The sequence below is a fragment of the Podarcis raffonei genome, chromosome 7, assembly GCF_027172205.1.
Source record: "Podarcis raffonei isolate rPodRaf1 chromosome 7, rPodRaf1.pri, whole genome shotgun sequence".
Taxonomy (NCBI): Eukaryota; Metazoa; Chordata; class Lepidosauria; order Squamata; family Lacertidae; genus Podarcis; species Podarcis raffonei.
The window spans coordinates 61,804,559-61,826,252 of record NC_070608.1 but is presented as its reverse complement, the minus strand read 5'-3'; the positions used below and the strand labels follow the sequence as shown (position 1 = coordinate 61,826,252).

General features: G+C 43.0%; 2 protein-coding genes across 5 annotated transcripts in view; both read right to left on the bottom strand.

Annotated features, from left to right (window-relative positions):
- Window positions 1-2,986, bottom strand: part of TBC1D7 (TBC1 domain family member 7) — a 41,477-nt gene extending 38,491 nt beyond the window's left edge. For 2 of the 4 annotated variants that reach the window (XR_008331547.1, XR_008331546.1), the window contains exon 1: window positions 473-592. Coding sequence is in view for 2 of the 4 variants with exons in the window: in XM_053396896.1 (XP_053252871.1) it covers window positions 473-584 (112 nt within the window). In the remaining 2 variants the exon portion in view is untranslated. Of the gene's footprint in view, window positions 1-472; window positions 593-2,327; window positions 2,716-2,862 lie in introns of those variants that run through there. The other 2 variants (XM_053396896.1, XM_053396897.1) reach the window with 2 other exon arrangements.
- Window positions 2,987-10,136: 7,150 nt separating this feature from the next.
- Window positions 10,137-21,694, bottom strand: part of GFOD1 (glucose-fructose oxidoreductase domain containing 1) — a 48,051-nt gene continuing 36,493 nt past the window's right edge. Inside the window, exon 2 of the mRNA XM_053396895.1 lies at window positions 10,137-13,673. Within this exon, the coding sequence (XP_053252870.1) occupies window positions 12,754-13,673 (920 nt within the window). The 3' untranslated portion in view covers window positions 10,137-12,753. The remainder of the gene's footprint in view (window positions 13,674-21,694) is intronic.

The following is a 21,694-nucleotide window of genomic DNA, read 5'->3' as shown; positions in this document are numbered from 1 at the left end:
TGAGAAGAAAGCAAAATTTACTCAGGCAATGGGATAGACAAATCTGTCAATTTTAGTTCCCTCAATTTGTCATTTTTCCAGTCTTGAATTCACATTTCTGCTGCAATTTGTGATTTTTTTATTATTATTTTAAAAAATCCCTATGAAAATCGAACATTTTGGTGCAAATTTCTCCTAATGAAAACATTATACATGCAGTTTTGTAAATATGCAGTTTTCCATGGACTCTTCTCTAAGATGCATTTTTGTACACACTGCTTAGCTAGAGAACCGCACTGCAAATTTTGACAAGTGCTATGTGTTTCAATTCACATATTGTTTGGAAAGTGCAAACTTGACAAGTTTGCCTTTAAATGAGAAGCAAGCCTCACTGGATCAAACGGGCTTTTCCTTCAAGTAAACACGCACAGGCTTGCAATTAAGTGAGCTCAAACAGAATGTGTGATATAAAATGGTCTTCTACCAAGCATACCAAGCCGATCATCTTTCAGAAGAATTTCCAGTGATTTCTTTTCTTCAACACCACGAAATCCTACTTTTTCATAATACACCGATCGGAAATTTCTCTGAGGATCCTCAGCCATGTTTCAGTCTGGGGGAAAAACAGATAATTAATCATGATGGCTTGCAAAAAAAATTAAGTATTATTATCTCTGCAAAACAATGAAAAGTGCAGTGTTCCTCTTTCAGAGCTTCAACAGAGCAGTGTGCACTCTTCCCCAAAGTTTTCAGGCTCCCTTTCATGGACCAAGCTCCCCTCCATGACCACTGTAATGCAATGCAGGAATATTTTACGTATTACAAACATACTTAGAAATAGATTTTCAGGTGCCTCTTGAAGACTTGTTCATGGCAACAGTCCTTTGTAGCTGTTTAATTCTTTTATCAGCCAGTCACTTTAATGATTATCTGCGCTGTTTTAAATTGCATTTTGTTTTAATCTTGTACATCGCCTTGAATTTTAATACAATATATGGTTTTAATTTTGTTTTAAATGTATGTGCCGCTGTGTTTTCCATTGCTTTCACTATACATCACCTTGATACAATTCTATGGAATGCAGCTAAGAAAATACTATTTTTTTTACTAATATTTTATGTTATGGCATTATAAAAATACTTTTGTGTGTTTATAAATACATAATTTGAAGCTAGAAACTTCCTGAACAGCAGCCATATCCAAAAGCGATCTGTTGCAGCAAAAACAAAGAGGTTTTTGTCACATTAAAAGGCTATTCATTTTATTAGAAATTTTTGGGTTCTAGAGTAATGCATTATAAATGTGCCAGAATGCAATCCTAGCCATATCTATTCGGACGTAAGTCCTATGGAATTCAATCGGGCTTACTCTCAAGTAAGTGGGGTTAGAATTGCAGCTGCACAGAGCTATCACATCCAGGCAGCCGCAAAACATGAGAGTGTTATGTCAGCCTGGAGCGTGTGTGCGTGTTGGGGGGGGAGTATAGTCCCCTGGCAACTTAAGTAAGTTTACAATTTCATAATGGCGTAATCGTTTATAGGCAAAGGGTCTAGTGCATTGTGTGCATGGAGCTTACTTATTGAATTTGCCAACATGAACAGTTAACAAGTTTAAATGTCTGCTTTCAACAAATCTGAGGCAAAGCTTATTAAAAATCTAATGCAAAATGGCCATTCCTCCACACTGCAAAAAAGGTCACTAGCATCTTAAAACCTTCCTTACTTATTTCCTCAGAAGAGAAATTTTTTAGCCAATATCCACCTACAAAAGGCTGATATGTAAAAAAATAATCATGAAAGTAAGTACAAGGAGATACTTGACGCTTTTGAATCTCTGGCTACAGGACAGAAAAGTGAGGAATGGAGGAACTGGGATGCTATTTGGAGGATTAGGTGGAGTGAGAGAAGATGGGTTTGTAAACACTTGGGAAGCAGCAAATGAAGGCAGCAGTGCAATACCAGATAATATATTTGCAAGAGAAGATGTTTAGGTTTGAAAGTGTGGCCCGGGGCTCAGTGGCAGAATGCTTGCTTTGCAAGCAAAATCCCTGGTTCAGTCCCTAAGCATCTCCAGGTACTGCAGGGAGAAACCCATGTCCGAAACCCTGGTCCCTACCACTCAGAATATGAGCTAGGTGGGTTAAATGCCTGGCGATGCAGCAAAACAGTCTGAATCATAGGATCACATAATTGTAGAGCTAGAAGTGACCACAAGGGTCATCTAGTCCCACCCCTGCAATGTAGGAATCTTTTACACGCCTTGGACTAAGACCTGAAAAACCTGGGTACAATTCCCTACTCAGCCATGAAGCTTGGGCCAGTGGCTGCTTTCCTCTCAGCCCAACCTACCTCACTGAGTTGTTGTGAGGATAAAACTGGGTGCGGATGGGGGTGAGGGAGAACCACGTCCCCCACCTTGAGCTCCTTGAAGGAAATGGTGGTATGGAAATATAATAAACAAACGAATGAACGAACGCTGCGAGTATAGGAAGTAAGGGGCGTCAATACGCTACAGGGGATGAGGGAGTGCTGGAAAAAAATATGGACGATGGTGGGGAGAGAGAAGCAGGTAAGAAGGCAGCGGCCCAGAAATGGCACGTGGGAACGGGGAGCTGACAAGAACGGGTGATGCACGTGAGGAGGAGAGCGCGAGGAGGGCTGGAAAAAGCGGCGGCCAGCTTGGGCACCACAGAGAGGGAGAACCCCGGGCCACCGCTATAGGAACCGGTGAAGTAGGTGCAGAAGAGGGAGGCGGCAGCAGAGGCGGCGCTCGAGGGTCGTCAGGAAAGCGGAGAAGGAAGCAGGGAAAGGGGGCGAGGCGGGTGAAGCGGGAGAGGGCGCTCGGGCGCCCGGCCGCCTCTCCCAACCCGGCGCGCAAACCTGCCTGTGCAGAAGGGGCCGGCGAGCAGCGCGGAGCTCGCTCTCTGCCAGGGCCGCCGCGACCGGCCAAGCGGCAACGACGACTCGGCGCGAGGGAGCTCCGCCCGGCTCGGGCCGCGCAGCCGCCGGCCCGCCCAGCCAAGGGGTGGGGAAGGGGAGGAGGAGGAAGAAGTCGCGGCGGCGGCGGCCTCGGAGGCCCTAGAGCCGCTTGTCTTTCCCAACCCCGAGGCGCGAGCAAACTTGGCGTTCGTAATACTGCTACTGGGATTTTGTTGCACTGGAGACGCATCGGACTGAAACAGCTTCATCCGACCTAGGAGTCTTCAATTTGTAGCCCCAAAAATCTGGAGGGCACGAGGTTGGGGAAGGGTAGACTAAAAGTGAAAACCTTGCAGGATATCGGTTTGACTAAGCCTTTTACTGGCCTACTATTTCCACGATGTAAATTTAAACCTGCTTATTTATGAGTAAATCCTACCTAGTGCAATGGTATTTACTCCCAAGGAGTAAAAAGCGGGCCACTTTTTAACTGTGTTCTAGACAGCAAATTAGGATTTCAGATCGCTTGCCCTACCCAAAACACTACCCACCCGATTTTGCTTAATACCACTGGTCCAGCAACATAAGGAGCAAAAGTGGCAACCCAAACTATAAGGACACTAGTCACACTGACAGCATACCAAGTGGATCTCAGTTCTGTTACAAGCTGCATTGCTGCTGAAATTTAACCATCTGCAGCACAGCCCTAAGCTGGCTGGGCAAAGCCTACGGCTGTATGAGGCCCTTCTCTCAATGTATATGAAATGCCTGCCCCATAGAAGCCCTCCTAGTCTTGTCTAGATGCTGTTTTGGTGAGGCTGCTTGATGTTTTATAATCCATGTCCAGAGTTTGGATACCAAGACACGTGGGTGCCTTATTTAGATGCCTAAAGCTGCAGTTCTATATAACACTTTCTTGGGAAATAAGCCCAATAGGTTTTCCTTTACATCTTAGCAAACATGAATAGTATTGCCCTGTAAATAAAAGGCCCAATGATTGGCTATTCTTAAATGTATTATTACGTTTCAGAAAATAATCCTTTCACAGTCTTCATTTTACTTCATTTTTAAAACAAACCTGCTACATTCTTTTTTTTTTTACAAAAAGAGCTGGGGTTGTTCTGTTCATTTTGCAGCTTATGAGGCTTTTGCTTGAAAGAGACAATAGGGGGCAGACTTGGATCAGCTTTTCTTAAGTCTACAATGAACAGAACATGTTTAGCTGGCAGCTGTTCCTCAACCCATTATGGACTCCTCCTGCTGTAACAAACAGGTTTTATTGGTGTCACAAGATTCATAGGCTGGCACCCAAAGAGCTGCTTAGGCATGCCTATGTACATCTAATACGTTGAGGAGGTGTTTTTTTTGGGGGGGAGGGATTTCACAACCCACTGGGGGCAGGAAGGAGGGAGACAAAGTGCTATCCTCATTTTCAAACCTGGTTTGGGAGAGGAATAATCAATAAATGCAAGTCCCCCTGGTACAATAGAAATAGGTGCATCTGGTACAACTCAAATTAACCGTCATATTTTTATTGTAGAAGTATTCTGACAGAGAGGCATTATTCTGCCATAGTGGCAGAATAACATGACAACCCATCCAGAAAGTTACTAAAAGGTACAGAAAGATATTGCAGACAAGAGAGAGAACATAAAGGTGGATGGAATTCAGTCCCAAAGGGCACCCTGTAATTTGCAGCTAAAGCTCAATCTTAAACATGCACACCTGCAGGTTAATCACATTGGAATCAATAGGACTCATTTCTCAGTGAACACAGGTATGGACTGGGCTGTAAGAAGTATTGCCACATTTCCCCATCCCCTTGAGAAAAGGCCCCAGGCTTTCAACAACTGCATAATGAGTAGAAGACAAAAGCTCAGAAACATATATTGCACTGGGATGCCAATCCTAAATCTTAGCTGCCATTATCTACCAAAACCTGTCTACTCAGATAATATTTTATTATAATTTTATAGCCACATATTTTACTGTTTGCTTCTGTTGTGGCCAGATCTTTATTCATTTCTGTACTAAGAGCAAGTACGTGTTCTTGTGTGTGAGAGAGAAAAGGGTGAAGCAAGGTTAACTTCATCACACACAATCCCTTCGGATTTGCTCTCATTTCTGGCTAGTGTTCTTCTCCTAATTAGCTGCTAATTAGGTAATTGGGCCTAGTTCCACACAGCCCCTCTGGCAACTTTCTCCAAGATGAAGCCGCCTCTTCCTGTGTAGACTGAGGGTGTTTTTGCAGTTCCGCAGTCTGAATTTTGCTGTTGTTCACATCCAGAGCAATTCAATATACAATTCAAAAATTTAACACACACACACCCATTTCCTAGAATATAACTAAAACATTAACTTATATGCAGGCAGCATGGGAGCTGCTTTTAGTGTTGTATATGAAGAAAACATACAGTACTAATATGTCTGTGCCACTGTAGATAAAGGCATTAAGATAGTTAACCCAAGGTTTAAACTATAAAGGATACCGTGAGTTTTAGTTCCAAAAATAGGATGTGTACTGTACACTGAGCTGTAATCGTCTAGGCATTACAACCTTGATTTGGTTTAATACTCATTCCCCCCTCCCCAGGGAACCTTGGAACTACCCTTGTGAGGTAGGTCAGGCAGAGAGAGACTGTGGCTGACTCAAGGTCACCCAGTGAGCTTCCTGGCTAAGGGGGGATTTGAGCCGAGACCACCCCATAGCTGTCAACTCTCAGATTTGAAAATAAGGGATCAGCAGCCTCGAAAACAAGGGATCAGCAAGCTCACCTGTCCCGGAGACAGTCTACGGGATATCTAACAATCCAGGAGAGCAGTGGGAAGCAGCGGGAAACGGCGCTGGAATAAGGGAATTTTCCACAAAAAAAGGGGAAGGTTGACAGCTATGGGCCACCCAGATCCTAGTCCAGCACTCTAACCACTGTAACACACTGGCGAGATTTGCTAGCGGGGATGTAACATTTTCTACCTGCACGTGAAAATTAATTGGCAGGGCATAGGGGAAGACGATGCGTGGTTTACTGAGTTCAGCTACAGTGATGCTTAAACTAGTTCCCCATTTCAGGTGTATTTACAATTTTGGATGTTCAAAGTCTGAAGAGCCAGTGGGTCTTGCATACCCTCCAAGTTTCCCTATTTTCCAAGGACAGATCTGGAATTGCAAAAAGCCATCCTGGCTTCTGATCAGATCCCAGAATGTCCTTATTTTCCCTGCCAAGCTCGGGGAAGAAGATGAGCCAGCGCTTTTCCCGAGCAATGGTGGCAGAGAGAGAGCATCCTGTTGCCGCTACATGGCTGCCACTGCTGGCCTCCTTCCCTGAGCAGCTCGTAGCGACTGCTGGAGAGGAGGGTAAGGAGGAAAGGCTGTCGTTGGCAAGGCCCAACCTTGCGTGACACACCAGCCCTGAGGTGCTGGCAGAGAGCAGGGCGACCCTAGGTGAGAAGGGGAAGCAGAGCAGAGTGCAAGGAATCTCATACACACACACACACACACACACACACACACACACACACACACTTTGTGCATCCGAATCTAATCTGGAACCTTTCTAAAATTTATTTCTTGGTGTTTCTTTTTGTAAATCTACCAAAGAATTAAATAAAATCAGGGTTAATTGCTTTTTTCAGGACAGTGGAGGGTGTGTGTGCTGTGTCCCATTGGTGTGGTGGAAATAGTCTGAGGGGACAAAAATGGGGGGCAGAAGAGGGTTAGTTGTGGGGAGTGATAAATGTCCCCATTTTCATCTGAGGCATGTTGGAGGGTATGGCATTGCGTAGTCGTTAAAGGGTGTCGGGCTAGGACCTGGGAAATAAGGATTTAAATCATTACTCAGCCAGGAAGTTCACTGCTTGACTTTGAGCCACTCACGATCTCTGGACCTAATCTACCTCAGAGTTGTTGCTGTTTGTGAGACCTAGCTGCAGACTCCTCTTACTATCTGCCTTTCCTAGCCCAGTTACTTCCACTCACCAGATTATTTTCTATGCCCAAAGCGGGAAGACCAAAACATATCAGCACAAAAAAATGACCCCCCTCCTTTCACTGGCACACGGGCCTGTCTCCCTGCCAGCTGGCTCCTAGAAAATGTCGCTGGCTTTTAAGGTTTACAGAAGAGTTTTGCATCCCCTATAGTTATCTGCAGAGTCAGATAATTGACCCATGTAGCTCAGGACACTAAAAGGCAGTGAGTATCCCAAAGCTATATTGTGGGATGGCAGAAACTGAGCCTGGGATCCTTTTGCATGTGAGGATTTAACCATTATAAATCATAGACTTGGTTTTCATTATGTGGAACTCTTTGTGATCTTCCGAGACTCATTCCTCCAAACAGTAGCATTTTCCAGTGAACTGGAATACTTTTTGGGCGTCCCAGGTTGCCAATGGGAATCTTGTAGGCTACTTTTGACGGAGGTGGGAAAATAATTCATTGGAATACTCCATTTCAAATGCATTTTTCCACCATGCCAATAGCAGCAGCCCAACTTGCATAAATTAAGCAGCTGAAACTTTCCTAATCACTTTGCCTCTGTGCTGGAAAACAAGCCATTCACTAGTTTGTAAGCTACTCTGAGGGGGACATAAGCCCTGCCCCAAAATTGGCAACTGAAGGTGCTGATTAGGGTGGCCAGATGGAAAAAGGAGAAAAGGCATGTACACCTTTAATTGGCGTGCACAATTGAGCCCTGTTCTCATACTGATGTTAGTAGAGGAAGAAACAATTCCCAAGTGCACAAAACAACCAGAAACTGCCATTAAAGGTAGACCCTGGACATTTATTTACTTTTTAAAAAGTCAACCAAGTAGCAACCCAACCATAAAATTGGGCAGGAAGGTTAGTTTGGGTCTCCTGCAGTAACTCTGGTCACATTTCAACCAAATGCTCAGCTGTGCCTTATTGCAATTGCTTTTTGCATCTTCACATACATCCAAGGCAGCTTACAACATACATCTCAATAATATTAAGATTAAACCTGATCAACAAGAACGGTAGCAGATTTAATTTGCTTACATGTTGTTGCTCCAACACGTTCCATGCTGCTGACAGAAGCAGAGCTCCCTTATTTTTTTGGAGTTTCTCATACCAGCTGGATCTACTTTACGGGGGTTTGAAATCGCACTCCTTTTCTGGTACGGCAAAGACTGGCTTCACTTTCCTTCCCATTGTGCAGAGTCTGAATTCAGCAAGTCAAGGAGTTACATATGGCCTGTTTTCTCTCCATCTGATGGCCTTGGTGATTGCAGTTAGTAGCTGCAGGTGGGTGGGAGGCATTTGTGTATCAGCTGAAGCTGAACAGAGGCACAATGGAGAAAAGCTACTTCCTCTCCCTCTGATTAACAGCTTGACACCAGCAGCTGACGGTTTATCTCCACACTGTGAAAAAAAATCCTGCTTTTTGCCTGTTGTGTTAGTGTTAAAGACACATGAGCAGGCAATTTTCTTTCCTGGTTTGTTTGTAAACCCACCAGTAACTGTCCATATATCTTTTTTTTTAAAAAAAAAAAATAGAACCCTATACACACACCTTTACACTTTGATAACCTTACGCCAATTCATCTGTCATTGTTTTTAGCATTTCTGTTCTGTCCATGTTTGCTGGCTTCACCGCTGATGCCATACTGCAATTGTATCCTATCCATACAGCTGCATCGCCCAGCACTTGTTTTTATTATGTTACCCCAGGGTTCTATTGAGAGTTAATGAGCTCTTGCCTCAAATATTAAAGGAGCCTTTGAATTAGCACAGAAAGATTGGCTATAAATATCCATACTGGCCATTACAGGAAAAAGTGTTGTGGAAGCATCTGCACAAGTGTGTCTGCTTTCTCCAGCTTGAGCCCCTTTGTTGGCAAGAGAAGCTCTGTTTGGAAAGCTGATGGCAATCAACTGTATTTGGAGCACCTGTAACCCCTGGCCAAATAGAGAGGTTCCCAAACCCCTTTCCTTAGGAAAGCCAATCTCTTCCACCCCAATCCCCAACCCCACTTAAGGCAACAGCCAGCCAGTATACGAGTCCGTATACCCAGCTTAGGCCTATTTGCATGCCTCGCAACCAACATATCTCACCCTAAGAAATGGGTAAAGGTTTTGAGCATTTCCAGACAACCTGTTTATAGTGAGCGTTTATTCCAATTTGTTTGTGGGGAAGTTAGACAATGGATCAAGCAAGCATTACCCCACACTTTCCAGCACATTTACTCATCACCTTCCTTATCATAAAAGATCAAATCTTTGGGGGATGTGGTTTCTTTTCACTAATAAACATATCTTTGTGCACACTTTCCCCTAATGTGTGTTATTTCTGTACACTGTTTTGGTTGGAGAAGTGCAAATTTTCAAAGTTTTGTTTTGATTCACGTATTCATGTTTTGATATGAAAATGAATTAGGTAGGTTGGTGTTAAAATGCAAACTGAACTAATCCCCCCCAATCCACTTTTCTGAGTAACAATGATGTTTCTGGGAGTCTTCTGTGCCTGCCCAGTTTAGCCTACAATCAGAGAATCCTGGAATGTGCTAGAAAAAAGTGGCATCTCTTTAAAAGAAGGCTAATGCCTGGCAAAATTAGTTCCAAATCAAGGAATGGAAACCTCAATTGGGTTCTGGGCTAAGTCAAAACACAATCAATGTCTCTTGTTATACGAGCTTAAGCTTTAGCTCGGCAAACCTCTCTGATGGCACAGCTGTTTTGCTCCATGTTGAGGAGGTAATTGATGTGAAGAAGCCACTGTTGAGTGTCTGGCTGAGAGTTTCTGAAGCTGATATGTATGATGGTCACTGGGCTGCAATGATATGCTGCAGGCATCTGGCAAGACTCAGATTAAACTTTCCCTAACCCAATAAGTTGGGGAGGAGGGGAGTCATATTATAGTGTTACAGCATCCATCACCACCTCAAAATGGTAATCTCTAGGATTCATTCATTATCCCACACCAGAGCCTCACACAACACTGTTCCATACAGAACAGGTGAATAATATTGGGGTGTTAGTGATTGGCTTACATTTTTCAGCAGAATTTTTGGAATGGGCAACCAGTTAAAACCCTTTTCTTACCTCTGTGCTTCCCTTCTCTCTTCTCCACCCCCCCAACCCCCGCAAACTTTCAAAAGCAGGAATATTGGATATTTCCTTCAAGTCTGTAAAATCAAACTGGTATACCTGTAAGAGATGGCAGGAGAAAACTGAAAAGCTATTTCACTGCAGGAATAAAACACAACTGAGGAACAGCCGACAGCTGCAATCCCATTTCCTTTTATGTCTTTATTCACTGTTTAGCTTCTCTTTATTCTAACAGTGCAAATATGTAAGAACAGCAGGAAACCCATGTTTTAAGCAGCACATATATGCTCATGGCTGGCTATAACTAATTACATTCCCCAAGCAATGGAAAAGTAATACACGGATATCATCCTTTGAAGGAGGAGGAGGACAGACTTTGCTGCAGCCGAGAGCCACAAAATGCAACTTTCCGTTAAAAGTAGCCAGGCTGTCAAAATGCTAGAAACCACCACAGGCCTTCCCTTTTCTTTAAAAAATACTCCCATATCCTCTTGCTATAATTTAAATGCGGTTTCGTTTTTGCTATCTACAGTATAGATATATAAAATATAGACTCTGTTTTATCACACACTTTTTGTTTGATAAATAACTTTTAAAATATCTACTGTACATAAAATGCCCATGCAATGACATTTTGTATATACCTAGTTTGCTTCTCTCTCTCTCTCTCTCTCTCTCTCTCTCTCTCTCTCTCTCTCTCTCTCACTCACTCCCTCTCCCTCTCTTGTGTACACACACACTTGTAAAACACAATAAATATATACAGCAATAAATGTACACTTGGATTTAAGGTTAAAAAAATAAAAACAAGGCATCATTTAAGATCCAGATTAAGTAGAGGGTTGCAATTAATCACTGAAAGATGATGGCATGCTAATTCTGCACATAAGAGGATTTATAGAACTGGGTACTCTATTTTCCTCTTTGTTTTTTAACATTGTTAGTGCACCACCCTGACTGATATTCAGCATAAGAGAATGACAGGAAAACAAGAGATGATTGAATTGACTAGACCTTTCCACAGTGGTCGCTGGAAACACAGCAACACAAATGGAGAGCCTTTGATTATTTGTATTGTCAAATCATACAGAACAGTGTTTCAGTTCTCAGAATTCTTGGAACTTGCAACCACCCCTTCTAAGCTTATCCTCCCTTCCATGATCTGATGCCCCCATTGCCATTAGCAGAAATCTGCTCCTCTGCCCAGAAATCTTACATGCAACCTCTTCAGGTGTTGGAGGAGGAAGAAGTAGAGTCTGCATCAAGACATCAATTAAAAGAAAAAGTAACTGGAATTCAATGATGCAAGGAAGTAATAAGATAATGTATTAACTACCTACAAAGAAGTGAAATGGACTGAATACATTTAAAGTCCAGTAGATACCAAAAGGAAAGGTAAACTCCTTTACTGTTCTAGGAGTAAGTACCCAGTTAGATTTTTCAGTGCAAGCTTCCATGTCATCTCAGCGATGATGTGCAAGCCAAGAAAAATTTATCTAGTAGCTGTTCAGGTAGCAGTCTCTACATCTCAACTAGACTTTGGACAAATCATGCTCTGTTTTTGTGCAATTTCCTCCTAAAACATGTTAGGTTTTGTTGAAACCTATGCTTTTAAAAATCTTGTCCTAGTGTGGGCCCTAAAGACCAAACCCCAAGTCAGAAGAAAAAGAGTCCTGTGACACCTTAAAAAAACGATCAAGTTTTTGTAGACCGTACGTGCCTTGTCTGATGGGCTACTTCATGCATCTAACAAAGTAAGCTCTGGTCCATGAAAGCTTTTGCACAGTACTAAACATGGATAGCTTACTCGGTTAGAGCATGGTGCTGGTAACACCAAGGCTGCAGGCTCGATCCCCGTAAGGGGCAGCTGCATATTCCTGCATTGCAGGGGGTTAGACTAGATGATCCTCAGGATCCCCTCCATCTCTATGATTCTATTTTAGTTTTGCTATGGCAGACTGACATGGTTGTCTCTCTGGAATTTATCAACAATCCGAGAACATAAGGAGACTGGCTGGTCACCCTGTAAGTAATTTCCCTTATTTCTCTGCAGATTGTTGTGCGTCATATTGAATCCTTCCAGGGCCCTAGGAGAAACATGCTGCTATTTTGGAGCTGCATGTATTTTTTAAAAATATACATGTTTCTGTTTCTGTTTTCTTGAAAGGGGGGGTGGGGAAGTCCAAACAGAACATAAACCTTCATTCTTAACTATGAAAACCAAGCTGCCAAATTTTCCAGGTCACACAACACAGTCATACCCAAAGTGTTCTTATTCTATGAAACTGATACAAGTGCATGGGTTACTGAATGATGCAGTAATCAATTAGCATGCTATTATCAGCAGGACTGCAAGTGTCCATGTCAGAAGCCAGCCAGTTTTGCTTTCTGCAAGGAAGGGTCTTTCTGATAAGTCACGAGCTTTGCAGCCTGCTAACTGGTGAGGAATGTCTCAAACTAGACCTCCCCAAACCTTTTATTCACAGTAAATGCAACTGCATCAGCTATGCACCTGTAGGTTGTAAATGGATGCTGTTCTACCTTCCTATAATGCTATTTTGTAAACAGTTAATGCAAGTTTCTCTTTAACAGAGTCTCGAACAACTATCAAAGCAAGCTTTTCGAACGCATCTAATATTTCAGCACCAACTAGGCAATGTGGTTTACATAGCAAGGATTTATTCCCTATATCGTCTTCCTTGTCCAAGGCCTGAGACACATAGCATGTTTTTTTCATTAGGAAAGAACTGCAATGATCCACTTTTTTCTGAGGTGACAAAAAAACCCCAAACCCTAGCAGTACAGAGACATTCTGCTCCTGCGCATTGCTTCGCTGATCAAGTAAGCAGGGCTCAGCTCTGGCTCCTCAGTCATGATCACAATGTTCTGCCATTCACCCAGCTGGTTTGATTTTTTAATGGTGTCCACCACACACAAAGCATAGAGACAGTCATCAAAAGTCGCAGCCATTGTGAGCGGCCGCCCGTCCCAGGTCCGCCTGTCATCTTGATCCTCAAACGCTTGACGGACAGCCTGCACCATCTTTATAGTTCCACGCAGGTATGGGGAAGGGATGTCGCTGAAAGCCTTTTCGGGCAGCAGGGCATTGCTGACAGGGGTGGAATCCTTCAAAAGGAGCTCTTTTTGTGGCGAGCTGTTGCTCTGCCCATACAAATCCATGCCTATTACAGTCAGCCTCCCGCTGGAGCCCACCACAACAATATCTTGCTTAAATTCCCCGGGCACGTTGAAGTTGAGGGTGACGGTGCAACACACCCCGCCTTCCAGGACCATCTGAAACGTGCAAAAGTCGTCGCTCGTGATTTGGCGGATTCCCTTGATGTAGTCCGTCTGTTTCACAAAGGTCTTAAGCAGCCCGTGCACTTTCACAGCCTTCTGGCTAGTGAGGAAGGTCAAGAGGTCAATGATGTAGGTACCAACCGAATGCAGCCCCCCGCCCCCCATCAAGTCATCGCAGCTCCAGTTGTATTTCTTCCCCAGCAGGCTCCCGCTGTGAACTTGTACCTCGCACACAAGCAGTTCTCCAACGTAGCCCTCTTGGATCAGCTGCTTCATCTTCACAAAGGCAGGCAGGAAGCGGAGGACGTTGCCCATGATGCTCATGAGCTTGGGGTAATAGTGCGCAGCTGTCATCATCCGAAAGGCATCCAGTGGAGTGGCTGTCCTGTCGCAAATGACGTTCTTTCCAATCCCTGTCAGACATTGGACAGAAAGAGTAGGTGAGGTTAGGACATCTCATGGCCCTACAGTCTAGTAATCCAGAAAGGTTGAATCCATTTAAATATATATGGGGGGGGGGGGTAATCATTCACGCACAATCGTTGCTTTTCTTATGGCTTCCAGAAGACACAGTGAAGATATTCCATTTTAGTTTCACTTACAGAGAAAGTGGTGTGAGGTGAATTCAGGGCTTCTGACCATCACCACGTGCAAACAGCTTTATTTCTTGGAATGCAAGAAAATGTGATGCCACTCTGAAAAGGGTGACTATGGAACTCATGTCATCATAAGAGCAAAAACCATTGGTCTATGCCAAACCTTTTGCAAGAGGTTCTCGTCGTCCTTTATTAGTGTCTGCAATTCTTCCTGATTTTGTATCATTATCTTCTAATTTTATTAACTATATTCCCTACTCGTTTATATGTACTGTTTATAAGGGAAATCTGGTTCTGTCTGAACCCAACAGAGTTCTGTCAACTTATTTACCTATTTAGCTGAAATGTTATTATTCCCTGCTAAGGTACTAATAAATAGAATATAGTCTTTAAAAGGATGAACATGCTGTTCTGCATCTTACGATTTCTGTGAACAGGTGGCATTACCTCACAGAAAATAACGTGGGTATTATCTCAGGGGTTATAATTCAGTTCCTTGCATGTGTACTGCCTATCCGTTGAATTCTCTAGCCACATTTCCGTCATTACAATAGCTATGTTTTTCAAAACAGTTTCTGAATATATACTTTGAATTTATTGTACAGACCATAGATTTAAAGCACATTCCCCCGCCTGCAAAGATTCCTGGGAACTGCAGTTTACCCATCACAGAGCTGCAATACACAGCATACTTAACACACTAGTTCCCAGGATTCTTTTGGGGGAGGGTGGTTTCAATGTCCAGTATGTATGCAGCCTGTATCTCTTAAAACTAAGAGTGTTAACACCAGTTCATGGCCACAGATACCACATTTTAGATAGACATTCCCGTCATCTCCAAAAAGAGACATAATTGAAGCAAGCGAGCCCATCCAACAGGTCTAAAGCCTCTTGGTTAAACTGAACAGAGCAAGGAAGTGCTTCTAGTTCAGCATGAGCTATATCATCTCAGTAAGATTACCAAATAACCCTTTATTTAAAGTAGGCCACCCCTGATTTAAAAGATTGTTCCTTATTTGACAGTATTGCCATCCTACACAACAGTGGTTTCTAAACTATTTCCTGGAGAGTTCCTGAGAAGCTTATCAAGGGTTCTTGAAAGAGGAGATGGGTCATGGAGGACACTCCTTGATGTAAAGTTACGGAAAGGTGCTAGTGAGATATTCCACACACAATTCATGATAAAACAGCAGGAGACCTACTCGAGGCCTAGCCAGTGCTCTGAATGACTTAATGGTGCCACACCTTGCATAACTTGCTCCAGGATTTTTTGCTGAGTGAAAATATTCCCTAGTGGTAGCATGTTTGAAATGGCTACAGAAGATAAGGGATACTGAATATTTCAGAATTTTCCCAGCTCTAACAGAACAAACCTCTCTGATTTTTAGTACTTTGATCTGGCAACCATAGGCATGTTTATTTTCTACTGAGCTTATTCCTCAAACGTCCAGATTGCCTGTTTAGTGCCTCCAAACCTTTGTTACTAAAAACCAACCATCTCCCACTGTGTCTCCTTGATTCATATAAAATTAGGTTTGTTTGGCTTCAGAGAGAGAATTCATGTAGCTGACCTACATTCCTTTAATAGGTAAAAGTTCCAATTGTACCTTTGGCTGCAAAGCTATTCAGTGTAAATCTGTGATCTTAACGAGTCTTTGTCAACAGAATATGTCCTCTCCCTAGGACTCTAGGATTGGGATACAGCCAGAAATGCAGAAATCCTGCCTTTATAGAAACCTGCAACACATTTTCCAAGCCCCAAAGGCACATACCAAACTATTCATATGGCCAAGGGGGTAGAAGTCTCAGCGCAGCAGTGGTTGGCAGCAGCCTTCGCAAATATATGAAGATTTTGTTCCATTGCTTCTGGGCTTCCATTGGCAATGCCCTTTAAGCCCTGAATTGCTCAGGAATCACAATGTGCATGGCCCAATCCCAGAGTGGGTAGGCCACTTCCTGTTAGAGGCGATGATAACTTATCATCTGCTATGAGAATTCAAGTATCAATACATAAAGATCCTCCAAACTAAAATTAAGTACTGCAAAGAGCAAACGTTATGTTATGAACAGGCCTTTCTGGTGGTGTCCCTACCCACCCCAATGAGGGTGGAGGAGGCCCCAAAGATACCATAGGTGTAGGGGGACTTTGTTTATGCTGCTCAACTTCCCTACATAAGAGTTGGTGTGCAGAGTAGCCTAGCAGCAGCCAGCACTTTCCCACATAGCCTCCAAACAGCCCCAGAGCTTTGTTTTAGTTGTGGATATTTTTGGACACAGTATTTTTGGTATGGATTGAAGACCAAATGGTAGAGAGGGCATTTAAAGGGTGTTCAGAGGGTGCTCCCCACTTTATGCTATTTGACTTACGCACGTGGGGGCCTAGAACGTAACTCCCACCTAAGTGGGGAGTCACCTGTACCACGCAAACACGTTTTTATCTACCCATCTTGGATGAACATTTTAGGCATTATTTTACATTTGCTAGTTTTCAACTGATTTTACCTGTTTGCATTTTTTCTTGTTGAGTCGCTTGGAGACCTTTTTTTGTATAAAGCAACTACCAAATGTAAACAAATAATAATGCCTAATAATAATAATAATAATAATGCCACCACAACTCCCATGAAGGTTCTGGTATATTGCTGTAGGGCTGTTGAGAACCCCAGCAGCAAGGGCTGGCAACTGGAAGCCCAGATATTGTTGTTGTTGTTGTTAATAATAATAATAATATTGTTATTATTACCACTCTGAGTGGCTCCCAACAGAATTAAAAGCACAATAGAACATCAAACATTAAAAACTTCCCTAAACAGGGCTGCCTTCAGATGTCTTCTAAAAGTCAGATAGTTGTTTATTTCCTTGACATCTGGTGGGAGGGCGTTCCACAGGGCAGGCACCGCTACGGAGAAGGCCCATTACCAAATTTCAGTCACCTGCATAAAAGAACCAGCAAAATCTCACTGGCTTCTCTTAAAAGCCGCCAACTCTTGCCTTAAAAACAGGCCAGGTTCCTTAGGAGCTCTGGATCGAATGAGCACTGCAAATGTGGTTTTAGAGGGAAGGTGCTTCTGAGAACAGCATTTGAAAGCAAGTGGGAGGAAGGTGCAAGAGACCCATGTCATTAGATACTGCCTCAACTTGCAGGCATGCATTATTAGGCAACATATTTCAGTATTTCAAGATGGGTGGGTCACATCACCCACTGCTGTGCGACTGCACGGAGTGAGTCACAGCAGAAGCTTAGGACTTTAGATTTATACAAATGTGCATATGTATTTAGAAAGACTGGCTGTGGCCCTGAAAGGAGTTGCAAGTGCTTAGTGGACTGAAATGAGCCAGCCCTGTAAGCACATGACACTGCTTTATACTGTCATGAGTTTGGGGTGGGGGAGTAGACTGTAGGTTGAGACCTTTCTAACCCTTGGATCCAGCAAATGTTATTATAAGCAAGGGTTCAAATTCCTCGTGAGGCGATAGCCTAGGTAATGGGCCATTAAGGGAACAAAGGAAGTGAGGTGGGCCTGTTCCCTCAACTCACTGGTAGTTAGAAAGGCAAAGACCACAGTTGAGAGTTGGGTGATTTGAGCTAGAAACTAGAAGTGGAAAAGTAGCAGGCTAGGAAGCCAGAAAGTCACAGCAATGCTTGATTTCCGTTTGAATTCAAGGCTACAGCTATAGGAGAAGACAGTTCCTCTTGGGGTGTTAATGCTGTGAACCCCTCCTTCATAGGCTCAGGTTGTGTATATGTGCAAATAAACGATGTATCTCCGCTGTAACTAATTCCAAAGGAAACACAAACCCTGGGTAACTGCCTGGAACACCGTAACACTGAGATTGGGGTGGCGTGCAACAATATTCTGAGAAACAAACTAGACTTGATGTTAAATGTGTCTGCTTTTAATGTGTCATTTGCATTAAAAAAAACAAACAAAAACCATGCATTAGTTGAGGAGAGGCTAGTAATTGTTAGGTCCTAAGAAAAAATTCTCCCCTGAAGCTAGTAGTTTGCATCGGAAGGAAGTCTCTTATTGGCACTTAGGCTGCATCTACACACATCAAAAAAGCGTTTTTGGAAAACAAGCTGTAAACTTCATTATGCGAAATCATGTTGGCGAAAGATGGGAGCCATCTGGTGTCACAGCATTATAACGCATATAAAACACTTTTCTTTCCTAATGTAGCTGAGTCCTTAGTTTGGCACCAAGTCAAATCGCTGGTCTATCTATCCCAGAGTGCCAGAAAGAGGTCTTTCCCATCCCCAGTTCCTGAGATTCTGAACTGGTAGGGATTGAATTTGCGGGTGCCTGTATGCAAAGCAGACAACCATTGAGATCCTCTTCCTGTATAATGTAACCAATGTCTTTTATAATCTGGATTCAAAACTATCTAGATTATAAAAGCTTTGCAAAAAATTGCAACGTTCAGGTGGTCCACAGGAGTACCTGCGGTATAAGATTATGAAGGGCACAATTATTTCAGTTTGCATTGAGTGCAGCGAGAAAGTTGTGATAATCTGCCCTGGTAAGATAAAAAATTGATTTTTCTGCCTGGAGACAGATGAGTGGGTGCTCCTGGCCTAGCAATTATTTAGATTGAGAATAGTTGAGCGGTACAGAGAGCGGATTGGCCAGAGAATGAGAGATTGACAGAAAACTATCCAGGATTCTCTCTACATTGAAATGGCTCATGGAAGGATACGTGGGACAGGAAAGAGTATAGTTTTGAAATATTGGGGATAACCTTTTTTTGAAAAAATTGCTGGCCATTTCACCTGGTAGGGCTGGTTGCCCTAAGAGACCTCCGTAGGTGATACATATACCGTATTTTTTGCACCATAACACTCACTTTTTTCCTCCTAAAAAGTAAGGGGAAATGTCTGTGCGTGTTATGGAGGAAATGCCTACGGGTGGCATGCCTACGGATTTTCCTCCTCTAAAAACTACGTGTGTGTTATGGTCAGGTGCGTGTTATAGAGCGAAAAATACGGTGTTTTTTAGTTTTGTCATTTAGGAACACTTTTTGCAGCCATCTGGTCAACACTGAAGCTTTGTCATGCCTCAGTTTGCATGATCATCTGCCAAGTGGTTGGCTTGCTTTGCTAGCAATAGGACTACAGTTTGGGCAGTCTGATTTCATAAACATTTGGGATTATGTAATTTGGGAACAATGATCGCTCTGTCTTTTTAGGAAAGAAATGGTGGCATGTTGCTTTTTCCTCTCCTCACTGAACAAGCTGTTGTTGGTGACCTGAGTGTGAGCGCATTTATTATACACGTTGTTTTGGCCCAACAGAATAAGCAACCCTATTGGTCATGTGGGCACCAGTGAAGCAGCATGCAGTCCACTAGGTCACCTCAACATTCTGCAGCTCTTGAAGGGATAATCTGGGTCATGGAGCTCTTGAATCACACAGGGCAGCTACTGGGGCAAAATGGGTGTTATTCAGCTAAGATCTACTCAGAGCAGAACCCCAGTAAAGCTGTGGCCTTATAAGGCTCACTAGGGAGAATCCCTGAATTACAGCAGGTACCCCTGAAGTATGTACTGTACTGTACCAATGTTGCCAAGTTATACCTGTGTGAGATCAATTTAATTTGAGGGACCTTCCCTAAAGAATTATGCAAATTTTAGTTCAGTGGAAGTGAAGGCCTAAGCGTACAACAGGGCTTAAAGATTACACAAGTGCAGTTTATCTTCACCAAAGAGACTTCCAGCAGGCATACTGATGCAGAAAGACCATTGACCAAATCACTAGGATGGGTGACTATTTTATTGTTAAAAAAAACAAAACAAATTAAGCCAAAAGCAAAAGCAATGCAAACCAAACTATGAGATATAAAAGCATGCCTAAAGAAACTTTGGTGAAATCAGACCTTTATCCAGAAAGATCTATGTCACTAAGGAGCAGATAATTTAAAAAAGAAAAGAAAATACAGTTAATTAAACTGCCATGGAAGTTCCCAGAAGATCAGGCATTCTAACCCAAGGTGTCAGATTACTTTATGCTATATCTATTTGTGCCTTAGCATTGTTTGTTTCCCCACCTTCTAGCTTATCCACAGATGTCTGGGGCAAAACCAGCAGAACACAGACATCTGGCAGTGCTATTTTAGCTGACTCTGGCGATGTCAACTCTAGCTAATTACTTTCTCTTCTACCTCCATCTCAGAAAGGAATCAAATGCCTCCCTTCACTAATGGAAAGCAAACATTCTCAGCATGTCCTCATTACATTATTAAAATTCTTGCTCGCTCTGCAAATGAAAGCGCAAGCGTTCAACATATGGAACTAAACACCAACGACAAACAACACTTGTGCTGTGTGTGCTGGGGGCTCAGGCCTACAGACGCAGAGGTTGTGGGTGCCCAATGTAATCCCCATCAAATAATTCAAAGACAGAATGCACAAGATTTTGGCAACGTGGGAAAGGCTCTTCCAGAAACAAGTAACTTAAATTAAATATAACATACACCAAAGATTTGCTTACTTCATCTCATCACCCTCCCTGCCCCTGCCCAATCTCTGTCCACTACAGTGGTACCTCGGGTTAAGTACTTAATTTGTTCTGGAGGTCCGTACTTAACCTGAAACTGTTCTTAACCTGAAGCACCACTTTAGCTAATGGGGCCTCCTGCTGCTGCCGCGCCGCCAGAGCACGATTTCTGTTCTCATCCTGAAGCAAAGTTCTTAACCTGAAGCACTATTTCTGGGTTAGCGGAGTCTGTAACCTGAAGCGTATGTAACCCGAGGTACCACTGTATTAGGCAGAAGTGTTTCATTATTCCCAAAGTTAACAATAGGAGATGACTGGATCATGAATGGGTTTAATCCCAAAGTCTTCATTCTGTGAGCAGAAGGGACTTCCGTACTTCCACTCACTGGAGGACCCATTCAGTGATCAGAACTATCTTTCCATGAAGGACAGTGTGAGGACCCCGTGTGAGAAGCGATGAAGGGGAGAGGCCACAGGGTTAGAGGCTGTTAGAAGAGAGGGATGTACCCAGGTGAGAGCTGGGAGGGCACACCTTTCTCTGTAGGGGATGAAATTTAAGTTAAGATACAGTGGTGAGAGATGATTTTGCAGTTTCTTTTTTTTTTCTTTCTTTAGTTTCTTTCTTTCTTTCTTTACTGCAGTTTAGTTTGTTCTTTTAATTGTATTGTGAAAATTCTAATTGAAAAATTCCAGAGAGAACAGAACTATCCTCCCATGAACGGAAACTCCTGCAGTTCAAAGAGTGAAGACTTTGGATCCAACCCACAGAAGTTTGTCCAAAGCCATTCAATAAGTTCATGGCTCTGTGAAGTATGAACTTTGCAGCCCAACCCGGCGGATTATTATTTCAATTCCCGTCCCACTAATTTTAATGGAATTTCTGTCTGGGTAAGTAGGCTTAGGAACAAATGTTAAGCCTTGCAGGTCCAAATTCCCTATTTTTTTAATGACTAATGGTCATCTTCTCCGAAGAGTTTACATAAAATGGTTTCCCATTTAGTATCACATTATCTGTTAAAGGATGCACTAAGGCAGAACTGGAGATTTCTCTTCCAATTGCGTCCTGCTTGACAAAAATGCAAATAATGGTTTGCTTGTGGTTTTTCCACCATGTAAGTGTGTGAAGCACAAATTTTAGGGTGATTGCACAGACACAGAAAGCTGCCTGCGAAGTAAAGGCACAACAATGCACTTGAACAACGGGAGGGGGTGGGGAGCCTGTGGGCATATCTCTTCCTACTGTAATCTAATCAGAAGGGTACAGAAGATGCTACAGACACACTTCCAGGTCTAAGAAATGAATGCTCTAGAAGGTAGTTCAGCAACTGCCCTTCATCCTGTGTTG